Here is a 25,058-nt window from a genome sequence, read left to right on the forward strand (position 1 = left end):
TCCATTTTTTATTTGTAACAACAAAAAGATAGTAGTATCAGAAAATTGGGAATTAATTTTATGCTATTTTAGACCTAAGCTGTATAAAGAAGGCTGATCGTCAAAGAATTGATGCTTTTGAATTATGGTGCTGGAGGAGACTCTTGAGAGTCCCATGGACTGCAAGAAGATCAGACCTATCCATTCTGAAGGAAATCAGCCCTGAGTGCTCACTGGAAGGACAGATCCTGAAGCTGAGGCTCCAATACTTTGGCCACCTCATGAGAAGAGAAGATTCCCTGGAAAAGACCCTGATGTTGGGAAAGAGGGTGCAAGGAGAAGGGGACAACAGAGGACGAGATGGTTGGACAGTGTTCTCGAAGCTACCAACATGAGTTTGACCAAACTGCGGGAGGCAGTGGAAGACAGGAGTGCCTGGCGTGCTCTGGTCCGTGGGGTCACAAAGAGTCGGATACGACTAAAATAACAATTTCAGCTACTGTTGTTTCATGGTGTCCATTCCTATCTGAATTTCTCAAATAAACTGCATTTCATTAGATTTAATAATAACTGCATGCCTGAATAGAACATATTTCTGCTGTATCTGAGCAACAGCCATGTGTAAAAGTAGAATGAGGCCTAAGTGAATGCCAGCAAAACACACACTTTTTTTATATATTCATGGTCCTTCCAACAAGAAAACGTCTGCAACTTACTCAGGATACAGAGAAAGTATCAGTCCCTTGGATGCACACCCTGCAGCAAAATATGCTTTCTATTACAGTTTATGTAGAAGCGAATGAGCACTGTGTTAAATGGGTGAGTAGTGATTTGACAGAACATGGTGCATGTTTGCCAATGTTACTCTTCTTAGCCAAGCATCATACACTAGAGGTATAAGCACCTCTTTGTTAAGCATTCTTTTGATATTTTTTATCTACTACATTGCTTTTAAAAAATCAATAGTGTATAGTCTGGGGTTTTGTCCTTCTTTATCTAGGATTTAATTTCTGGAGTTTTTGCCTGAAAGACTTCGATTCTTCTAGTATGTCATATGGTGGTGCAGCTGCTGCTTCAGTTGGTTTTCTTAAAAAGATCTATCCTCCTAAAACATTTTAGATCTTCCTGTGTCCCAATGGGAGGCATCTGCTATGCAGAAAGCTAGGAGCTGGGTGGTAGACACACCATCTTTGCATTCATCTCTCACACTTGAGATAAGATCCTTGGTATTTTCAGTGCCGATTTAGGATTGGAATGGAAGCATGCGGTGTTTTAAGTGGACCCAATAATGTGAATATCTGTTGAGTAAATAAAATGAATGTTCTGTAGGTAGGTAGGGACACCCCCCCCCCAAAAAAAACCCTGTTCCGTAATATTTTGTAGGTATATCTATTTGCATGGATGGATAAAATATTAATTTCATAAAACTGCATTGTTGTGATGATTCCATTTTATTTTGAGCCTATGGCCTAGCTAAATTGGAAAGGCCCCTGCCTACCTTTTACAGTATAGAACTAGCTGCTTTCAGGTACTGCATTTAGCGGGTGTTTGTTCCGGAACACTGAAAAGATTAGAATCCATAGTGAGCACTGTATGCATGGGGGGGGGGGGGAATCAGCTAGGCATGCATACCCTCCAACAGCCTGGGAACCAAAATTAGGAAGATCCTGAGCGAGACCAAAAATCGAGAAGAAAAAATGAGCACATTTCAGTTTGGCACTCTGGTCAAACTCATGCTGGTAGCTTCAAGAACACTGTCCAACCATCTCGTCCTCTGTCGTCCCCTTCTTCTTATGCCCTCAATCTTTTCCAACATTAGGGTCTTTTCCAGGGAGTCTTCTCATGAGGTGGCCATAGTATTGGAGCCTCAGCTTCAGGATCTGTCCTTCCAGTGGTCCAAAAAAGAAGGCTTGTAAGAAGCATTTGATTGTGGCCAACAGAATAGGTTGTGGTGAATGTAGTGTTCATGGGAGTTTATCCAGTTTGGAAATGGGCCCAAAGGTTGGCAACTGATATTCTATTGGACATAATGTGAGCTGCTTCCTTATTTGCTTCTCTATGTTTTACATTTACTGAATAAATAATGATATTTACAAGCCTGCAGCTTGGTTTAGAAAACAGGAATGGAAAAGATAAAATTTAATGCATTTCTCATGCCTAGTGCAGTCCTCGTTTTAAGAGGTTACGTGTGCCTCTTAAACTATGTAAAAAGTACATAGGACTGTTAAGATTAAGACCAACATTCTTATAGCCAGTCCTGTGTAGCATTTATGTCTAGCTACTCAGATTTATTTAGAATGGTTAAATGGGTTTTAATTCAAGCTGTTGTGCTTTATTAAATATGGCTTTGTGCATTATCAAATGCGGATTCGTAAGATTTGTGCATTTCCAGGGGGAAATAACCCTACCGTCTATCTCTTCTGTAACCTGGTGGAATGGCTGCTGCTAGGTGACGGTTTAGCGAGAGGTAGAGTCAAAGGTCGTTAGTGTCTCAGCAGAGCCAATGGAATTGTCCTGCTTCTTATCTCTTCCTCTGCGGCAGCCGTCTTTGAGAGGTGGGCTTGGGAAGGAGAGTATATCACCTATTAGACAAATGGCAAGCACAAGAATGCTGGTTGGTTATAATTTGTAAAATATCTTAGTAGAGTTATGGTTAAGTCCCTGGAGTTTCACAATTGACTTCAATATAGGATGTAGGCTTTAATTGTTATGGCTCAATCATGAATATATTTTACTAGGAAATAAGCTCTGCTGATTTCCCATCAAACATCATATTCTTCATGTATATCATCTTTCCTCACTGATGCATGCTTCCTAGAATTTTTCATGAGATTACTTGCCTGTTGTTTCCCTTCCCACTAATAGTGACAGCTTCTGTAAGTACACTGCTAACCACTAAATGATCTTGGCTTATTATAACATGTCAGACTTCCAGTTTGCATTCTTTAGTTGACCACCAGAGGTTTAGCAGAATGCTCTTTCTGCCCACTCCCTTTTGAAATAATTGTAAGCTTATCCACTTTTATCCACTATTTTCCTCGCGCTTTGGTTCCCTCGTAGATCTTGCAGCTATCATTTACCACCACAAAAATGCCCCCATAAGCACTACACAGAGCTAGCAATTTACTGTAGGAGTTTCGTGAATCATAAAATACGGGAAGGCATTCACATCTCTCCCTGTTTTTTTTTTTTAAGGGAAGTCATTTCAGCTTTTACAATGTCAGCTAGCTTCATAATGTGCACTGCTAACTATATAGAATCAGCACACAGGGCTCTAAGTACTTTTCTGCTGTTTTTAGTGAAAGATTAGGGTGCCCAACATTTAACTGCTTTTGTTCCTTCTGTCCTTGCATATGGAAAGTTCATTAACACCATATCGGTGACTTAGATTTTAAGTTAAGCTAATAGAGCTGACACATATGAGGCAAGCAGAATCTAAAAAAAATCAGCCTATACAACAGTAAGATAAAATTTACAATTAAAATTATTCATTATTAAAAATGGGATTAAAAGTGTGTCATAATTTACGTTCCTTAGGCAAAAGCCGCAAGTTTTCTGCAGGTGCTGTTTAGGTTTTTAGATAACTAGGGTTAGGGAAAATTTTTGATTCAGTTCACATATAAAGGTGAACCTACCTAATTCACACTTTCTAAAACATAGCCATCCTTCAACATTCATGCTTCTCTGAATTTTGCAATGCACTTCTCCTGCCAAAGAATGAACCTGCTGAGTAATCCAATGGCCCATCTAGTCCAGCATCCTGTTTTTACAGTGGCCAATCAGATGCCTGCTTGGAAGCCTGCAAGTAGGACATGAGCACAACAGTACCCTGAACACTTGCAATTCCCAGAAACTGATATTCAGAGGCATACCGCTTCTGACAGTGGAGGTCGAACATAGCCACTGTGGCTAGTAACTGTTGATAGCCTTGTCCTCCATGAATTTGCCCATTCCTCTTTTAAAACCATCCAGGTTGGTGGCCATCACTGCCTTTTTGTGAGAGCAAGTTCCATAGAAGAAGAAGAAGAGTTTGGATTTGATATCCCACTTTATCACTACCCTAAGGAGTCTCAAAGCGGCTAACATTCTCCTTTCCCTTCCTCCCCCACAACAAACACTCTGTGAGGTGAGTGGGGCTGAGAGACTTCAAAGAAGTGTGACTGGCCCAAGGTCACCCAGCAGCTGCATGTGGAGGAGCGGGGAAGCGAACCCAGTTCACCAGATTACGAGTCCACCGCTCCTAACCGCTGCACCACACTGGCAGTCTCAATTACAAAGCAAATAGTTTAGCTATGCCCTGCATGAATAAGTACTTCATTTGGATGTCCACAAGTTCTGGTATTATGAGAGAGGGAGAGAGAATTTTCTCTATCCGCTTTCTCCATGCCATGCGAATTTGTTACCAAGGCAGCCAGGATCTCTTTACACCTTGGACACACCAATGAACTTCTGCCCACCAAGGAGATAGCTGTATATGTGACGGACAGTGCTAAATACTGGGGTAGGGTGGGGTGGAAACCTGCACCTTTGTTGGCAATCTGCACAATTGTTTTTGTAGTTTAAGTTACTTTATGGACAGCCTAGGTTTTCTTTAGATAAAGGAAAGGAGGGGGAAAACTTGTAAAAAAAATGCACATACTATGCTAAAGTGTGCATAAAAATGCATAGTGAAGATAGCATTAAAATGTATTATATTAAGGGAAATTGCTTTGGAAAAAATATGTGCATTAGGTAAAATTGCACACAGAAAGGATATATTAGGAGAAATTCACCCTAAAGTGCTGATGAATTTTCATGAGAACTTTTTTAAAAAAACAAAAACAAAATGCATACTGATGTGCACATTTGGAAGAACTGATCTTCAGATTGGAAAAATGAGAAACAAGACTTGACCAATTTATCCATCCCTAGTTCCAACTCAAGAGCTCATTTCCCTGCTTAACTGATGCTTATCAGGAGTGTGGAGTAGGGGCTTTCTGAGTTTTCCTTTCCAAAAAGGGGGAAGTGGTGAGGTAGCCAGTAAAAGCATGGCGGGGCACTGCCACTCACTTTACCTCTAGCCAGTAGCATCACTGCTTCTTCTCAAGAGACAGAGAACCCTTGCATAATTGGTGGTCCCACTGTAAATAGGATGGTGCATGCAGCCTAATTTGCATGCAGGCTGTTTCAGGTTCATGAAAGCCTGTCTTGCTGCTAGGGTCAGATGAACACATTTATGTTGTGTTCTTTCTCAAAAAATTGATTGGATGGGGCAATCTATATTTTTCCCATCTACAGACATTTGATTCAGACAACACACTAGATGTATGTGCATGCATAGAAGCAGAAGAACTGTCTCTAAGAACAGATGAGAGTTTTTGAGTTTGTGTACTGAAAGATTTTCCGGGTCATGGTTGCTGAATGGATGTGTGTGTGCCTTTGGTACAGATTCCTCTGAATGCATCTCTTTTTTATATCATGAACTAGGTCTCACATTATGGTACAGCATATCTCTTAGTAACATCTGTTCAAAAGAAGGTGCTTGGCTGGTTTTTTTGTTTGAAGGAATTGAAAGCGCAGATTATTTTCCCCCAATTGTAATAGGATTTTCAAACATGACACCATTGATGGGGTGAGAGGAATAAAAACCTTGGCAAGCATGAAGTGGGGCATTTTGAACTGACACAGAGTGATTTCAATATGTGTAGCAGAACAATATATGCTTTTTGAGAAACAACATATCCTTTGCAGCTGAAAATAAATGCACAGAAACAAAACCCTGTCACTCACAGAGATTTTTACAAAAAAAGAGGCCTCTATAACAGGTTCAGTTTGTTATTTCTAAAGAAGAAATTATGATGTTTTCTTCCATCCTATTGCATTCCAAGTTGGAAGTGGAAGGCAATTTGACATATTTCCAAACAGATGAATGCCCTTTGTATAGAGAGCATGCCCCTTTAGTAATGAAGCCTTGAAAATTATACGTGAAATGTGAATAACCAGCTTGTGTTTTGTGAAAAATCCCTGATTATTCCTTGAACCAGAAGATTTGTTTCTAAACTCATCAGTTACAAGGTAACCTTCCTATTTCAAGGGTCCCTGGAGAATATGACATGCTGACGACTTATGCCCTGATGTTGCTAGAATGAAGTTCTACCGCCATTTGCAACAATGAGGTATTTGCCTAGCTATGTCTGCCTGAAGCATGTTCTTTTGGCCTTTGGCCTGTGGACTTCTGCAGAAACACAGCCATGACCTTTTCTCACTTGTTACAACCACAAATTATTAATTAGCCTCTGGTTCCAACTCCAGCAACTGTTGCAGGGCAGTTGAAATGTGGCCTTTTGGAAAGGGATTACACTGGGCATAGCAGTGGCACAAAGCTCTTTGAATGACTGCTGTAAAACCACTCTACAAACTCACATTCACAGACTTTCCTTTCCTCCTCCTCCTCTTCTTCACATTTTTCTAATGTGGCATCTTCTTCGAAGTAGTTCATGCCTACAAGACTCACTCTTAGGCAATTGTTTAGTGGGTGAGCATGTGGAGATGTTTACTATGGTTGTTGACTTCTCAGAGGCCGTGACATTGCGCTTCTAACAAATGAAGCAAGTGAAGCTTTTCGTGGCATATTGATAAACTTAATGGAAAAGCTTCACCTGCTTGTGTATGCCACACTATACAGTAAAAGGTAGAAGATGGTTGTTAAAAAGATGGCAACCCTAGTCTGTATCTCAGACACACTGAGATCACAGCTGTCAGTCGTCAAGTGTCAACCAGTCCTGGGGTTTCCATGATGTTAATATGGCCCAATTGTATTGGCCCAATACAGATGACCAACTGACTAAGCAGTAAGGTTTTCCCTGAGAGAAATAAAAACGTGGAGGCTTGCTCTAACCCATAATAAAATAATTTAATGCCCTAATGCTCAGATTACTAGATTGAGGTTTGCTGTACCTCTAAAGTTATTTTTCTTGTATGTGGTGCGTGATAGAATTATTGTATAGTAGTATTTGGTGCAGTGATGCAACTGTATCTTGGGGAGCAGTGCCAGAAAATAAAATAAGTCCTGCTAGCATAGATCTGGGCATGTTATTAGTACAGGTACCTCTACTTGTAATCCATTTCATTTGCAGCATCCTATATGATACACCTGGAAGCTTTTGCATTTTAGGTTAGTGATGCAACTTCAGTACTACCCAAGGTTCGTCCTCAATTTACCGTACTTTTCCATCTATAGGATGCCCCGATGGATAAGACGCCCCCTAATTTCCGGGACTCAGTATTAAGAAAATGGGGGGAGATTGTCCAGAATGGGAGAAGTGCCAAAAAAAAAGCTCACCCAAATTCCAAACACTTGCGATCGAACGCAACACAGAAGCCTCCTATCATATTTCCAACTGACACCAGCAGCCGCCAATCACATGCCCAATTGCTGCAGCAGAGCCCAGTCACCAGCAGCCATCGTCACAGCAGCAACCAATTGCCAGCACACATTCTCGCAACAGTGCCCAATCACAAGCGGACATTTCCGCAGCAATAGCACCAGTGGCAATCTACTACTCAAGACAGAAATCATTTCCCTCTGCACTACCCATGTATAAGACTACCCCAATTTTTAAGCATTGTTTTAAGGTAAAAAAACATTGTCTTATAGACGGAAAAGTACGTTAGCTTCTGTGATGTTTCGCTACTGCTAGGGCATGAATCAATCAATGTTATGACAGTGTGATATAGAAATTGCTTATTGTGAGTAATGATATTTCCTAGCTGATGCTGTTATATGACACTAATCACTGCAGGCTACCATATACTCCGAATGAACTCTCCTATTTCTCTGGAGAGAACTCCTCACATTCTGGTTTTTATGTATGTTTCATGTTTGTGGCTTTAAATCAAAACAAAATAAACTGTGTTTTGAAATGCATTCTGTTCCATGGGACTCTTGCTCATAAGCTTGAACAGGCTTATATTGTATTCTGATGTTAGAGAAAGAATTGTATTTGTATGTTAACCTGTAATTTATGTATCTACTTTCAAGCTAGTTTTAGGTTAGTCTTGTATTAAGAGTAGAATGGCTCTCATTCACAGACATTTGTCTTGATCTACCAAAGGAGATTTGTATGTGGATGCAGGCTTCCATGTATGTGGCTGATAAATATAGCGCTGCATTAGTATTCATATTGCAAAGTTCCTCTGAGCCCAACTGAACTGTTTGGATGTTCCTTTTGATCTAGATTAAGGGGAAGTAACATGAAGAAGTTATCTTCAGGGTACAATCAACATGTTAAAATTGGTAAATTATCTGTTAGCAATGCAATGGATTGTTGTTGTTCTTTTCAGATATAGGTACTCCAAGACTGAAACTTGTTTGGTAGGAAGAAAAAGGGCCAGAGTTCCCCAAGATTCCCCATCTTCTCTGGCTAGCCCTGGCTAAAGGCATATAGAAGTTCCTGTATTTTAGAACCAATGTGGTACCCTCCAGATGGATTTGAACTGCAACTTCCATCTTCCCTGGCTACACTAGTCAGAGATTATGGGAGTTGTAAGCTAACATCTGAAGGACTCTACCTTGGCTACCCCTGCCTTGAGATATAGGTTGGGGGCTTCCCATAGGTCAGTGGATGTAATTTTGCTTCCCACATATATATATTGAGTCCTATTTGGGAGCAGGAAACATTCCATTCATAACAGCAACAAGTGTTTCAGCAACTTTTTAGTGTTTCCTCCATGCCTGTGTTTTTAAAATATTGGGAATTAAATTATCAAGTGCCTGAGGTTGTTGAGTGAAGATGTAAAACAGCTGTAGATCTAATGCATTTTTGTCATTAAGTTTATATACACAAATGAAAGACTATAATTGTCACTGTTTGTGGAATGGAAGTAGCAAGCCAGACATACCTGTAAAGTAAAATATACACACATCAGCATTCATGCCAAAACAAGATTGTTTACCAGATTCTTTCAGGTGTTTAGATACATGAACACTTGTTCTAAGTATGCTGAAATGGAAAAAAGAAATCATGTTCTGGTCTTCTCAACTCTTGAGATACAATGCGAGGAATACAATGGAAAGATGGCACCCACATATTTAGCTCTGAATATTTTATCTTAGACGAAGCATGCAATTGTGTTGACAGTGCCCTTTCCTAATGTAAGTTGTCTGGACTTGTTTGTTCTTCATGCACTTTGCAGTTATGACACTTGCTGTTTCCACTCCACTTGTGCTCTGCATTGTGTGGCTTAATTGGTCTAGGGCAGCTTTTTGTCTCTTCATTAATACATTTATGTTGTCACAGTGGCTAAACATTATTTCGTCTTGTGTAGTTTAAGCAAGTTTAGGTAAACATTCTTGTTTAGATAGTTTGATTAAATTACTTTAAATGCTTAAAACATTTTTAGTACATGTACAAATAGTATTTTTAAAGTAAAGAATACACAATATGATAAATCATATTCCACAGACATACATCAGTATATCTCACTAGTTAATGGATGGTTAGAGTACCTTTTGTCATTGTAGATGAGCTTTAAGGACCACTTACTGATGGCGAGTGGTGACTGCAACCCAGGATGATCGCAGTCGGAGCCAGGGACAAACTTTTGGTCCCACACGGCCTTGCGGGGGACAAGACTCCCTTCTCCTCTGGCCATGTGGGTTGCTGGGGCATGCATTTAAATGGAGCTATCATGGGCAAGCAATGGAGCATGGCTTGCATTGTGGACCTGAGTGAAGACTTCAGCCCCTAGACTTGGGTCTGCTCGCAAGGCATCTAAAGAAGCATCACCCAGACTCACCAGCTCAGTTGGACCTGGATTCCCTACCCTCCCATCCTATGTAGCATATGGTCCTGCCTGAAGGTGAGCAGGCAGGTCCTTCATAAAACCTTGCTATGGAAATAGTTGGTTGCATATTCAGAACCAGGGAGAAATTTGTCTGTAGTCAAATTAGGCCTGTCAGGCAGTTTTGCCTACCTCATGGCGGGTATCCTTGGGCTGGATCCTTAATCTAGGAGTGGGGGGGGGGGAGAGCTGGGAGCCCACCCACTCCTGCTTCAGGTAATTGGGGTTAACCCATTAAAGGGGTCCAGGTGGAGGTGCTCCGGATGTCAAAAAGGAGGCCGATGGGCCATAGAAACACCCACCCCCCAGCTAAATGACAGTCTTAGAGGGATCACCCATATTGGATGTATGTCACATAGAGATTCTTAACCCAGGACAGACCCTGCAAAATATTAAACCATCAGCCGGGCTGAATGATTCAGGGTACAGTGGTCCCTCTGGTTATGAACTTAACCTGGAACTGTTCTTAACCTGAGGTACCACTTTAGCTAATGGGGCTCCCGCTGCTGGTGCAAGATTTCTGGTTCTCATCCTGAGTTAAAGTTCTTAACCTGAGGTACTACCTCCGGGTTAGTGGAGTCTGTAACCCGAAGTGTTTGTAACCCGAGGTGTTTGTAACCTGCGGTACCACTGTACATACCCACTCCCTATGTCAAAGCCTACTTACATTTGTAATCAATAAAGTTGTGTCTATTTGAACCCAAGATGTTTGTCCAGTGTGTCTATTGTATCATCCAATGTTTTGGACCTCACTGGCCACAGGTCTCCTGCACCTGATCCTGCAAGCTTCTCTTGCAGATAACGTATCATTGCTTATTTTATGTGCTACATTCACATGTTCAAAAATCCTGTTTTCCTTTTCTCTAAGGGCAATAGAAAGTTGGAATGATCCCAGCAGAGTTGCTCAAAGTTTTAAGAAATGCAGATGAGATTTGTTTTGTCATATAAAAATGCTAACTCTGCCACTCTTGCTTTATTTTTAGACTGGCCTTTTGTGTCCCCACCAGTCAAGAAACTACCATTTCTTTGAATAGGCTAGGCACCCCCATGAACGTAACAAATGTATCAGGAAATGGCATTGCTCCCTGGGCCCACAGATCCCGAATTCACCTCATATTCTTACAACAACTTGGAGACGCTTTGCGAAGTGCAGGCAAAGAAAGGATTCTTCTACAAAAAGGCCACACTTCTGCGCCCTGGGGAGGACATGTGTTGCTTTGCCCACCGAGAGGACCGAACTGGGTATGTGATCATCAATGTTGGTGGCATCAAATACAGAATCCCATGGACCACATTAGAGAATTGCCCCTTGACCAGGCTTGGGAAGTTAAAATCGTGTAACAACTACGAAGAGATCATGGATATCTGTGATGACTATGATGTCAATTGCAACGAGTTTTTCTTTGACCGCAACCCGTGTGCCTTCAGGACCATCATGACTTTTGTGACGGCTGGGAAGCTCAGGCTCCTGAGAGAAATGTGTGCCCTCTCTTTCCAAGATGAGCTGGTTTACTGGGGGATAGAAGAGGAACACCTGGAGTGGTGCTGTAAAAAAAGGCTGAGACAAAAAGAGGAAGAGATGGCGGAGGCTGCGCTGTTTGAAGAGGAAATGCTAGCTAGTGAAGAGCCGCAATGTGCCTTCGAGGACAGTAGCCGTTTGCAGTACTGCATGAGAAAGCTCAGGGATATGGTGGAAAACCCTCACTCGGGGATCCCTGGAAAGATCTTTGCTTGCATATCCGTTTCCTTTGTTGCCATCACTGCAGTTAGCCTCTGTATTAGCACCATGCCAGATCTCAGAGAAGAAGAAGACCGGGTAAGTGAACAGAAATGCATTTTATAAAAAGTAATGATGCTGAAAATAACATAAAGTGCTGGTGAAGTTTCCACCTCATCCCCAGCATACATCCCGATAAGTCCATGTTTGGTGCATCAGCTTCTGTTTTCTATAGGTGAAACCTAGTACATTATTATGGAGATACTAAATTTCAAAAATTACTTTGGGCAGACGTATCCCAAAGTTCTGCTGCTTAGCTGCTGTTCTTGTATTGCAACCTTTGGTTGAATCAAAAAGTTCTCTTCCAGTAACAGAGCTTTGAGAAATTGAAATGCTGTCTATGTAAGCAGAGTTGACCGAGACTTGCTCCTTGATCCAAAGCGTGTCTACTCAGGCTGCATACACACAACAGTTTATTCTAGAGTCAGTGGAGACTGAGTACTTGCAAAATTCTGACAAGTTTTAAGTGAGTTGTTGTTTTTCAGAATTCTTACTTAAAACCTTGCAAAATTTAATATGCTATTAGACCTTTAAAATATCCCCTTCTAAATTGCTTACAAAGTTTGCCGTTTCCCTTAGCACAAAAAAGACCACACATCTGGTAAGTTTAAAATGGTTTACTTACAAACTCTTCAAAGTTCAGATTTCATAGGCTTTCCTATACAGCAGCAAGAAAAGACAGGCAGTATAACTTAGGTTCCAGAATGGTAGGAGTTTCTAAATTATTTGTATAGAAACACAAAGATGGCTTGCTTAAGCCAAGTGGTCTAAGCTTGGAGCATTCCGCTTAGACCTCCTTACTGGTAAGGTTCACAGGGCAGAAGGGTGGTGGAAAGTGGGAGAACAAAGAGTTTGGTAGCCCTTCCTCTCAATGTGAGCGGATGTGACCTGGCTAAGCCTAGCAGGACAGCTTGCTCTATGGGGCTTAACCCCTTCATTCATTCATCAGTGTTAAGCATGTTGGTTATATGAGGCTGATTTATCCCACACATACAGCCTGAAGCACTCCAGAGGTGATTCTGTCCTCAGGCAGTGACTGCTGACAAAGTTTCAAAAAGTAATTTCAGGATAAAACAAATTGTCTATGATAATAAGCTGGTATAAAAATGTAATATCCTTGAAGCAGCATATTATTGTAACTGATGGTGACAAGCAACAAAGGGCAAATAGTTAATTAATTAGAGCAGTGATAAACTGCTTATTGATATGCCAGGGCAAAGCATAAAATGGAACATCATTTTACCACATATATCAAAATCCTAACCTGTTGCTGCCCTACTACAAAGGTTTGATTTTCAGGGGTCTGATTCTGCTGTAAAGGGGCAGCTGGTGGCAGAATCTCATGTAACTGCAGATCCAGCAGCAACCATTGGCTTGTTGTCCTGTGAAAGTGGGGGCAAGACTCCTTTGCTTTTTAGACCCCTGGCAGCGATCTAATACTTAAGGTGGTACTGGGAAACTAATAGAAGAGATAGGCACATCTTAATACTTTTAACCAACTAAGCAACCTCCTGCCTGCTTCACTTGATTAATAATAATGGCTTGCTTTTAACTGTCTTCTGACCACTGTTTTACACAGCTGACAAGCAATTAAATGTATTTATTTGTCTGCCTGGTGGTTGTTGTTTTTACTAGTCCAGTACATCTTTTCAATATGCAAGTTCTGATATCTTTTTTTACCAAAATGATTTGGCTTTGATTACCCGTTGCTTTTCAAGAAATACCGACCTCTGCATATGGTTCTGAATAGCGGGGAGAAAGAAGAAATTTGGTTAACAAAAGAAACTTTGCATTTAATGTTCACCAATTCCTCCCCCAAACTAAGGCCAAAAAGGAAAGAAAGAAGAAGCTGCCTAGCTGGCCTATTACTTATGCAGAGAAAGGTACTGTGTGCCCATATCAACGTTTATTATAATGGGAACAATGCTGTTTAAGTAACATCTGTTCAAAGGAGCCTTGCTGCTAGATTCTTTTCTCAACTTACAAGTGAAAAACTGTTGCAATTAATGAAATTTTAATAGGAATATGTGGTTCAGTAGTCTTGAATTGGACACTGTGTTAGAGGAGGAAGATTTGTAGGTATTAACCATTATAACTCATACAGAGAACTTGATACTTATTTTTATTTTTTGCATTATATTACACATACTTTATTACACTTCTTGTTTTCCTGTTTTGTGCAGCAGCCATGGTAGGAGATGCATGTGAAAACAAGTACTCTGTTTTAAGAACTGGGAACTAGAAGCTTTGCTTCATAAAACAAGCACAAACCTTGTTTCACATCCAACTGGCAATTTTACTAAAATGGTTTCTGTTGTTTATATATCATTTTGATATATAATCCACTGTAACTAAGTTTAGCAATTTAGGCTATAATTTTAGGATCCAAGAAGTCAGAAATCTGTGCCCTGGTAAGTCATAAGAATATGTGGAACTGCCTTTAACTAAGTAAACCTGGACTTGGCTCTCTAATGCAGTTCTCTAGCCACGCAATGTATACAGAACTGCATATACTGGGGTGAAGTGTCCACAAGAATGTGTATATTAGTGAAAATAACATGCAAAAAGGCATTATTTTAGGGGAAATTGCATACAAAAGTGTATGTTGGGATAAATTCTCATGCAAATACTGGTTAAGTTTCATGAGGACTTTAAAAAGATCTCAGACTGATGTGGAAATGTGAAGAATTGAATCTAGGGTTCAAAAAATGAGAAACTGAAGTTGGCATATTTGTGCATCCCTACCATCTTCATCTGTTTTGGTAGACCATACCTACAAAAATAATAGGAAGTGCTAAAGCACCCTTTACCACAACTAATAGCTGGGACATAGAAGACTTGTGAGAATACTGCACCCAGGCTAATATGGATTTAAGCAGTTGCCACAGTGTGGAAGCAGCTCTGTCAAACCAGCCTTGCAAAGAAAATGACAGCCTAACATTTTAGGCAAGTGGTTGCTTCATAACCTTTGTTGAGAAAGCTCCTGTCAATTTGTGTCCTTTCAATGGTAGTGCTGGGACTAACAGAAGAGCCGGGTGGAGGGAATGCCTTTGCCAGTATTGGCACAGAAGAGCGAACCAATGCCAAAGCTCGCTCCAGTTGTATGTTTTCAATCAAAATGATTGGTTGCTGCTTAGTTTCATGCAGTAGGTCACTCATGAGCCAGATGACTCACTTGAAACAGACTGTATCTAAGAGGAAGTGTTAGGCTTCTAGTTCATTGGCAGGAAGCATGGCTTAGAGCCTCATCCTTCTGGCTTCAGCAAACGCTCCTGGATACAAATTAAACTACAGAGGGTACCACAAATATCCAGGACACTTTGCCATCTTGAAACTGGAAACTTGATTTTAACAGGAGAGATATTGCAGGAGTGTGGTTTTACTGATTGATACCGCTTCCCCACATCTCAGCCCCACAAAGCATTTGTGCGATGATCTTTGACACGTAGATCTTGATGGCTGGATTGATTACCGTAAATTCTCTGCCCTCAAGTGGAAGAACCTGTATAGCTGTCCAGTGGAGGGGACAGATAATAGCTTATTTGCATCCAGATGGGGTTTCCTTGAAATCTTTTCGTCAATAAGTAATCCTAGGTATTTAAATCTATGTACTTGCTCGAGTGTATGACCATCTAATGTCCACTTGGACTCGGTAATCCTCCTACCGAATAGGGCAACCTTAGTTTTGGCATATTTAACTTTTAGGTGTTCTTTTTTACACAGTTGGCCAAATTTGACCAGCATCCTTCTGAGTCCAGTTTTGTTGAAAGAGAGCAGGACTAGGTAATCAGTGTAAAGCAAAATGGACACTTCACTGGTTTTACTGTACAGAACTAAAGTCCATGAGAGCAAATGTTTTTCTGATATGGGTTTGTTGACTATGCTCACAGTAGTTCTATCTTGCGTTCACTTCAATTTTCTAATTCTCCTTCTCAGTCCAAGCCTTTAAATATGAACATAATTATGTGCCCACTTCAACACTTGTCACAGTTTCACAGGGCCAGATATAATCTTTGAGCAGGATTCAACTAATGAGTCCTGTCGGGCAGAACCCACGCCCAAGGACTCCTGCTTCCTCAACAGGGCTTTCCCCACCTCTCCTCCCCCATGTGCTTCCCAAAATCAACTCTAGGAGTGTTGGGAGAACCGTCAGAACGACACACACGGAGAGGAGGTGGGAGATTGTTTTGACAGGCAAGCCAAAACATTTGCCCTGACAGAAGGGTCACCTTAGTGTGGTGATGAGTTCCTCCTTTTGCATGCTTCTCATCATATATACAAAATGGCACAGTATAATTTTTAAACATGAATTGTGAAAATGATGTATATACCTATACATCTTTCTTTGACTGGGGGAAAATGGAGTTGGAGACGGGTCATTATGGCTTGAGAAGAGACGGAAAGATTTCGGGATCGTGGGGCTGCCATGTTCTGAACTTACGCTAGCAGACAAATATTGCAGTTGCCTAGAATTCCTGTGCAGTTGTACAAGCCTGCCAATTAAAAAAACCGCACCATATAATGAAGAAGGGACCGTGGAAGGGACAATGGTTACAAAAAGAGCAACTGTGTAGGAGGAGCAGGGTCATGTGGGCTGGTCCTTTTCTCAATTCCCCATGCGTGTGTGCTGGATGTTGGGGATGGGATGGCCCATGCGCCCTTGCTCTCCTTACCATCAGGAATGCCTGCATAGTGCTATTGAGCGACCTGAATCTCACAAAAGGCTAGTACTTCTTGGTAAGGTGCCTGGTTTCATTAAAAAAAAAAAAAAAGTGGAGCACAAATAGTGGCAAATCACAGTGATTCAGTCCCTCCTTGTGTCTGTTATCAGGAGCAGATTTTCATCTTCTGATGCGGAGACCTATGCAGGCTGACCACAGAATCATAGAATTGCTGCAATTAGTTTGAGGGAGAAAGAGGAGTGGTGACAAGACTCCACAGCAAAATCTTCTTTGTTCCTATATCAGCTGCAGTTCTACTTACTGTAAAATAAATCAGAAAACTTCATATTTCAGGATTTAACTGGTGACTTTTAGTATGTATATGAGCTCTGTTCAGCTCTCAGTATCACCTTTATTGAGGACCAGGCGTTTTACTCTGAACGGATTAAGGGGATTTTTTTTTACTGCTGTATCCAGTCATTATATTATTGGCTCTTGTGTTGCTGTTTAAATGGAAAAAATATCAAGTGGCTTAAAACATTCTGAGTAGGATTAAACATAGTTGTTGGGAGAAAGCAAAGGCAAAAAAAATGTGGAGGTGTTCTCTGACAAGTCCTTTCATTATATAAGAACGCCTATATACAGTAGAGCTCTGGCATATTTTTCAGATGTTATGACTATGCACACACAAGTGTTGACCTGTGAAATCTGAGTAGATTTCCCCTGCTCACTATATTTTGCCCATTTTCATGTGCATACGCCCATTCACTTCTGTGGTATTTGTACACATATCTCACAGTTATGGAGAAAGTGCTATGCCTGCCACAGGTCTTCTCATAAGGAAGAATGATAAAAAAAAACCACCAGGCACCTCCATTCATGCTTTCTTCTGAACATATACAGGTTAGGGGATCTCCTCAAAACCCTCCCAGGTGCATTCATTGTCCATGAGTTTGACATCTCAAGAGTACTAGAGCTATACTATATTGAGGCAGTGAGGAGCTGGAACCCAGCTTGGAGCTGCCTATTTATTATATTTTGTAAGGGCTCCCTCGGGTAATTAGCCCTTCATCCCTCTCCTGTTATATATTTTGTTGGCCTCCAGGGATGTCTGAATATCATTAACCTTTGCAGAACCCTCCGCAGCAGAGTGTAGCTTAGGATTCTCTAATTTAAAGCGAATGTTTGTTCTATCAGATAACAAATATTGTGTATTAACACAAACTCCAGCATCCTGTAAAATGTTCAGAGTAAGCACCTGGAAAGTTCTGGCTTTAGAATAGATTCAGGCTGACCAAGTCAGGAGGTCACAATTCTTTTGTATAAAATGTAGTATGAATGTAAGGCAAGTGGATATAAACCCAAATCCAAGCTCCGCAAAATATACAGTGGAACCTCATGTTACGTACTGTCCTCCTTGCAAACGCTTTGGGTTACGAGCTCCACTAACCCAGAAGTATGCTCCCAGTTGCAAACTTTGCCCCAGGATGCGAGCGGAAGCCACGCACCGGCAGCAGTGGGAGGCACCATTAGCGAAAGCGCACCTCATGTTACAAGTGGTTTCAGCTTAAGAACGGACCTCCGGAACGAATTAAATTCATAACTGGAGGTACCACTGTACTTTAATTCAGCAGGGGAGAATTTTATTATATGTCCTCAACTGACCTGACCTGAAATGAAACTGAAATTAGGATACGATACAGGTGGTTGCGGGTCCATATATTTTTCAGTAGTTGAACAAATTCTTTCCTCTTCTCTGTAAGTAAAAGATGTTGGGAGAAATGGATGGTAATAGAGAACTTTCAGCTCTTATACTGATAGAAATAAACAAACTTTGGTTATTCAAACACCTTTTCTGTAAGTAAAATCTAATACTTTATTTGGAGCTTGATATTTGGCACATAACCATGATGCAGGCACAGCTGCATGTTATAACAAACACTGGCTACTATTTCCTTTGGTATCAGGTCTTCTATGGTGTGGGCACCTTAATATTATTATTTGTATACAGTGTTATCTGTACATTCATATGTGGTGCCATTGCCCCCACGTGGTGAGTTTTTGGGACAAAGACTTCAACCACCTGACACTAAATGCTGTCTTCTGGAACCATCCTTGGAAATAAGTCCAGAATCACTGCAGTAAAATGACCCATCTCCCACAGGAGGACACTGTGGTCAATGATATCAACAGCTGATGAGAGAACTAAGAGCAACAGAGTTGTACTCCTCCTGGGCCTCTCCTGATAAAGGCCTTTCATCAGGGCAACCAAGACCAATTCAGTCCCAAACCTAAGTCTGAACCCAGATTGGGATGGGTCTAGATCAGGGTGGCCCAACCTCTAAGTGGGCCGCAACAATACTTCGCCACAGGAACTCATGAGCTGTACACAGCTTTGTTGTGCAGCGGGAGGGAGGCGAAAATGTGACACCTTCCCCAGCCCTCACGCTTACAAAGCTGGTTAGTGAGGTGCTGGGCTTTGGGAAGGAGGTGCAAGGCTCTGGCTGGGTCCTAGAGTGATCCTGTGTCCTTCCCAAAACTGGGAATGTGCTAAATAGGCTTTGGGAAGGAAGGACTGTAGGACCTGTCAGAGCCCTCATGCCTCCTTCACAAAGCCCAGCACCTCACTTACCCTTGCTTTGCAAAGGCAGCATGAGGGCTGAGGGGGCATCAGATGTTGCCAAGGGCCACCAAAAAAGGCCTCAAAAGCCACATGCATTGGACCATCTTGGAGACAAATCAGTTTCCTCCAGGAATGCCCAACTACCTTGTCCTCGCTTGTGACCTGGCTGTAGTTGTTAAATACCTATCAAGTTCAGAGCATGTTTTTCAGGAGTGGTCACACCACAGCTTCATACAAAGACACCATACCCTGGGCACACCCAGTAATGCCCTCCCCCAGCATCTTAGCTCACCCACAGGGTAGAGAGCTTTAGTGTAGGGATACAAGAAAGTATTAACTCTGCAGTTCAGTCTGATATCCCTGTTTGTGGAGGATAAGACTATTAGTGGCTTCTACTCATGATGGTCGTACAACCTCCAGCATCCAAGGTAGTGTGCCTCTGAACACCAATTGCTGGGTACCATGAGTTGAGACTGCTATTGGCCTTATGCCCTGCTGATGGGCTTCCCATGATCAGCTGCAGTGAAAGTAGGATGAAAGTAGGTATTTCATCCAATCCAGCAGGGCTCATTTTATATTCTTAAAATACATGCATCTCTCTTCACCTGAGGCAGAATAACAATATATTATGTGAAATTTGTAAGTGAAAACAACTCAGGCTTATCATCCTAATAAACTGTATCTGTCATACAATCTATTTACTTTCTGGAGGTGATTAACACTCCTAGGGAAGTTAATAGCAAAAAAGCTCACAGTGAATTGCAGGTATATTTGGAAGTGGAAGAGCAATCACAGAAAAAAAATCAACGTTATTATTCTTCATTGGTGCTTAAGTGCTGTGAAGGTGAGTTTGTTTGTTGCGTTTCAAACGAGGGCATTGTTCGTCTTCTAGTAAGGAACTGCTAATCACTCATTCAAGCAAGGTTTTGCCCCAGAGATAAAATAAAATAGCAGTGATTAGTTTTAATTTATATATTGGAGGGGAAATTGTTCCGTAAAACAGAACTAATAGAGTTCTGTTCTCATAGAGAGCACTCTTTAGTACAGCAGCACTTTTTAGTATATGATAGTCATTCTCAGCTTTTTTGCAGAGGGTCAGGACTCATGCATGAACTGCGCTCAGTCTCTTGCCTGAACATGAAACACACTATTTCTGTGTGCTACTTTGACAGTGCTTTAACACTCATCTGTGGGATTTTGATCTGGGGAAATAGCTGCTATAAAGATATGTAAGGATTCAGCAGGGGGTCTTATCAACACTAAGGGTAAGGGTTAGAACGTCACCTGCTCCCCCCCCCCAATGGAGGCAGGTAGAACTTTTCTGAAAATAAAGCATTGCCACCAAGACTAAATCCTGAAAATGTAGGGCTTGCAATAAAGAAGGTGGAGCATCTCTTTAGCGACAAGGTCATTGCATATTCAAGATAATTACAGTTTTAATTCTACAGGAAATTACTTTTGTATGACATTCAAAAAACATGCATATGCACTGGCATAGCATGGGCTTCTCTGTGAATGTAGCAACTGACAACAAATAATGTTGCTAGCTAGGATTCTATATGCGCAGAAATGGAAGGAAGAAGTTGTTCCAACCAAATAAGAATGGATAAATAATAATAATAATAATGGACTATGCAGAACTGGCAAAATTAACAGACTCTAATGATGAGTGTTTTATGGAAGAATGGATGCCTTTATTGGACTGTTTAAAGAAATACTATAGTACGATGTACTTGTGAGCAGGATTTGAGCTATGAGTAACAAAAGTAATTTGATTATATTATTGTGGTTATGATTTGATAGAAGATAGGCTGCAGCAGAAGGGAGTAACAATAACTCCATGGGAAATAGGGGTGGGACGTCGACAAAAATGATGACATCATGTTTTGATTGTATATGTTAAAAACGTTGAAACTCAATAAAATAGAATTGGAAATGTTGCTGCTGTGCTACGTGACTCTTTAATTTTCTGTCTTCTCCACAGGGTGAATGTTCCCAGAAGTGCCATGACATCTTTGTTCTGGAGACGGTCTGCGTGGCTTGGTTTTCCTTTGAGTTTGTCTTGCGCTCCATCCAGGCAGAGAGCAAATGCGCCTTCTTGAAGACTCCGCTCAACATTATAGACATCTTGGCCATCTTGCCTTTCTACATCTCTTTGATTATAGATACAGCCTCTACCAAAAACACTGACAAACCTGGGGGTAGTGGCGGTGGCGGCGGTGGTGGAAACAAGTACTTGGAGAGAGTGGGCCTTGTCCTCCGCACCTTGCGAGCCCTCCGTATCCTGTACGTCATGCGCTTGGCCAGGCATTCACTGGGGCTGCAGACTCTGGGGCTTACTGTACGCCGTTGCACCCGGGAATTTGGGCTCCTGGTCCTCTTCCTTTGTGTCGCTATGGCACTCTTCTCCCCACTTGTTTTCCTGGCGGAGAGTGAAATGGGAGCCAAGCATGAATTCACCAGTGTCCCCAGCAGTTACTGGTGGGCTGTCATATCCATGACAACTGTTGGCTATGGCGACATGGTACCTCGTAGCATTCCTGGGCAGGTGGTCGCCCTGAGCAGCATCTTGAGTGGCATTTTGCTAATGGCTTTCCCTGTTACGTCCATATTCCACACTTTTTCCCGCTCGTACATCGAGCTTAAAGAGCAACAGCAGAGAGCTGCTAGCAGACAGTACCATCATGTGGAAGAAAGCACCAGAACTCTGAATGAGGACAGTTCCCATGAAGGAGATGACACATGTTCACAAGAGGTTGATGCAGAGGTGGTTCACGCAGAGACTGGACAGGGAACTAAGAGTTGCTGACTCTAGTGAAACTAAAGTATTGTAGGAACTTCATGGGGAAAAGGGCGAATAGATATTTGTCATATCTGAAACAGCCCCTGAACTGTCCATATCAGGGTACTCAGCCAAACACAGTGTTGGAGAAAGACTGCCCTTTTAAGCATTGGCTTAAGTGACCAATCCTGTTTCTTAAGACAATTCATCTGCAGCATCCTTAGAACACAAGATACTTTTCAGCACTCAAGAGTGATCTTGAAGGAACAGCAGTTTAAAAGACAGGTTTCCACTGTGCACATAGCGGGGAATAACACTGCTAAAACAGTTGTGTGTATGTTTTTAAATAAGCGCCCCAAATTCAGGGTAAAGTACATGTGCCATAGGACTGGGAGCAAGAGAAAGATTGCACAAGAACATTTTTTTCCCTAAACCCTGTACAACAGGTGGTTTCATGGTTTTGTAAAAAGTCATGGAGTATTGCACAGAAAGGGTTAAAGGAAAATTTGAAAGTATGGGGACAAAGGGCCATTTCTGACAAAAAGCTACCCCTAGTTTACCTCTCTGTTTAATTTTTTTCTTCAATAGAACGAAGATCAATAACCACAACTCTGGCTGCCTGCTGACAGGTCTGACATGTGCTTTAGCTCTTTATGCATTATTTAATAAAACATGCAGATTTACCACAGTAAGCTTTTGCATCCTAGCTTGGATGGCAGACGTATACAATATGTTCCTTTTTGCTCAGATTTGAATGTATATCTGTCAGGGGTTCAGGAGCAGAGGGACAGGAGAGGGAGGAAGTAGAGACCGAGGGAGAGGAATCTGAGGGAGAAGTCAGCGAGGGTAGCCATCCGAGGTCTCTAAGTCTCTCCAGTGAATCAGAGGATTCACAGAAAGGGGCCCCAGTGGTCAGAGCCAGGGGGTTGCCAGAGGGAACACCCCAGGAAGGAGGGGCCAGAGGGGATTCAGAGAGCAGCAGCTGGAAATCGGGACCAACTTTCCCACCGGAGAGCAGTAAGGGGGAGGAGTCCCAAACATCGGCAGCAGGCAGCCTTCCGTCAGCGGAAGGACATGAGTCAGGGTTAGCCACGCCTGCATCAGAGAGCGAGGTAACGGTCAAAAGGAAGGTCAGGGGCAGCGCGCGCGTGCCAAGTTCAAATGTACAGGAGGGGGGCGCAATGGGCAGTCCGGAGAGAGAGCCGGGTCCCAAAGCCCGCCGGAGAGAAGGGGAGGAGTCCGAAGGGTCCGCTTCCGAGGCATCCCGGAAAGAAGGCACCCAGGGGGGTAGTAGGACCCAGAGGAGGAAGGAGAAACGTGGAAGGTGGAGTAAGGCTAGAGTCTTAAGCTGGTGTACAGGGGGCGGAGACTCAGACGAGGCTTCGCTGGTCTAGGGTTTAGACGTAGAGACGCACGCTAGTGTTTGGAAATGGAAACTAAATGCCAATAAAGACTTCTGTACAGTTCTAATGGCTAGCGTTGGTCTTCTGTGAGCTGAGACCGGGAGGCAGTCTCTGACAGTAAGCCTCGTCTCAATTATCATCGGTTTTCTTCGCCTCAAGCATCGCTAAGGAAGCGAGGCAGGGAGGGTGGAAGACTGGTGCCTTGCGAGCTCACAAGAGTCAGGCAAGATGACTACAGAACAGAAAATAGCTTCCCTGCAAGAAGCGGTGACGCTACTCAATGCTGAAATAATCGCATCCAGGAAGAGAGAGGAAGAAGCGGCAGCTGCATGCAGAGATCTTCAAGCCAGGTTGGAAGGGCTTGTAAAGCAGGGGATCCCAGCACCCAGGTCCGAGGGGATCGGTTTGGGGAAGAGAGGAGGCAGCATTGTATCTCATTTTGATGGGAATTTGCAGCAGTACCCCAATTTCAGAGCAGATGTGCTGTTTGCGCTGCAGCTGCTGGAAAGAGACTTTAGAGATGAGCGGGAGAAAGTGGGGTTTATTTTGTCTCATTTGCATGGGGACGCGAAATCATGGCTGCGCAACCTGTGGAGAGATAAGGATCCAGCGCTCCAAAGCGCAGATGCGTTCATTAAGGCGATGGACTCCTGTTTCTTATCCAAAATAGACCTGGACATTGCCCGGAGGGACATATTTGGGCTAAGACAAGGGAAAGCCAGCGTAAGGCAGTATCATTCCCGGTTTTTTGCATTGGTCAACGCGCTGAATTGGGATAAGGATTCTCCGCCGGTTAGAGACCTTTTTTGGGAGGGTCTGAATGCACAGATCAAGGATGAGATGGCAAGGGGAGAGAGACCCACCACCACTCAGCAAGTGGTTGAAAGAGCGTTGTCTATTGGGGTGAGGCAGGAAGAACGTCCGTGGAGCAAAGAAGAAGGGCGTTGGGGACGTTCACCAGCGAGAGTGCCATCCCTCTTGCCCAGAGAGGCAGCGCGTGCGCAGTCCACGCCTCCACAGGGAGGGGGCGAGGAGCAGATGGAGATTGGCGGTGCTAGGGCTCACTCAGCTACCAGAGCCTTAACGCCGGGAGCAGTAAAATCGAAGCTGCCTAGAAGGAACAGGAAGTGTTATATATGTGAGAGTGCAGAGCACATGGCGAAAGAGTGTCCCCAGAGGAGTTTCAAGCACACTGCAGCTTCAGTGACAGTATTGGAAACAACTCAGCAGAGAGCACCACAGCAGGGAAACGACCAGGTCTGGCTGGAAGAGGAGGCACTGGGGCCCAGCCAGACGAGTCAGTGAGGAAGTCCCCAGAGATTTTGCAGCCCACAGACCCCCTCCCGCCCAAGCCAGTGGTGCAGCTAACCGCATCGCTTCAGCTGCCCAATGGACTCACCTTAGAAGTGCCTATTACAATTGACTCTGGCAGTAACGCAGACTTTATAGGATTGGAGTTCATTCAACAACACAACGTAGCATTACTGCCAGCCACACTGCCCCTGAAGGTTGTCACGGTGGATGGCAGGGAACTGCTAGGGGGGCAGGTGGTGCAGCAGACGCCGCCTATGGTGATGCAAATTGGGAATCACCGGGAAGTTATCAGTTTCAATGTCACCCAGCTGTCCGACACGCCTATAGTATTAGGCATGAGTTGGCTGCACAGGCACAGCCCAGCATTGGCGTGGTACCAGCGCCACCTGACTTTTGGCTCCTCCTACTGTGCAGAACACTGCATTATACCCAGCCCGGAAGGGGAAGAGGAGGACCCGCAGTTGCAGTTGGGCACGCTGCAAGCAGTACCCCACAAGTATGCGGAGTTTTTGGAGGTATTCTGCGAGAAGGAGGCGGACAAGCTACCCCCTCACAGACCCTATGATTGCAAGATTGACCTCCTGCCGGGGGCGACGCTGCCAACTGGGAAACTGTACTCCATGTCTGAGGATGAACTGCAAGAACTCAGGGAGTTCATAGATCACAATTTGAAGCGTGGGTTCATCCGGGAGTCGAA

The 25,058-nt window shown here is 42.9% G+C and overlaps 1 protein-coding gene across 1 annotated transcript in view; it reads left to right on the top strand.

Annotated features, from left to right (window-relative positions):
- The window catches only part of KCNG2 (potassium voltage-gated channel modifier subfamily G member 2), a 43,900-nt gene extending 21,751 nt beyond the window's left edge, over positions 1–22,149 (top strand). The window contains exons 2-3 of the mRNA XM_028737515.2: positions 10,785–11,617; positions 20,847–22,149. Of these exons, the coding sequence (XP_028593348.2) occupies positions 10,862–11,617; positions 20,847–21,671 (1,581 nt within the window). The 5' untranslated portion in view covers positions 10,785–10,861 and the 3' untranslated portion in view covers positions 21,672–22,149. The remainder of the gene's footprint in view (positions 1–10,784; positions 11,618–20,846) is intronic.
- The last annotated feature ends 2,909 nt before the right edge of the window (positions 22,150–25,058 follow it).

The sequence above is a fragment of the Podarcis muralis genome, chromosome 8 (assembly GCF_964188315.1).
Source record: "Podarcis muralis chromosome 8, rPodMur119.hap1.1, whole genome shotgun sequence".
Taxonomy (NCBI): Eukaryota; Metazoa; Chordata; class Lepidosauria; order Squamata; family Lacertidae; genus Podarcis; species Podarcis muralis.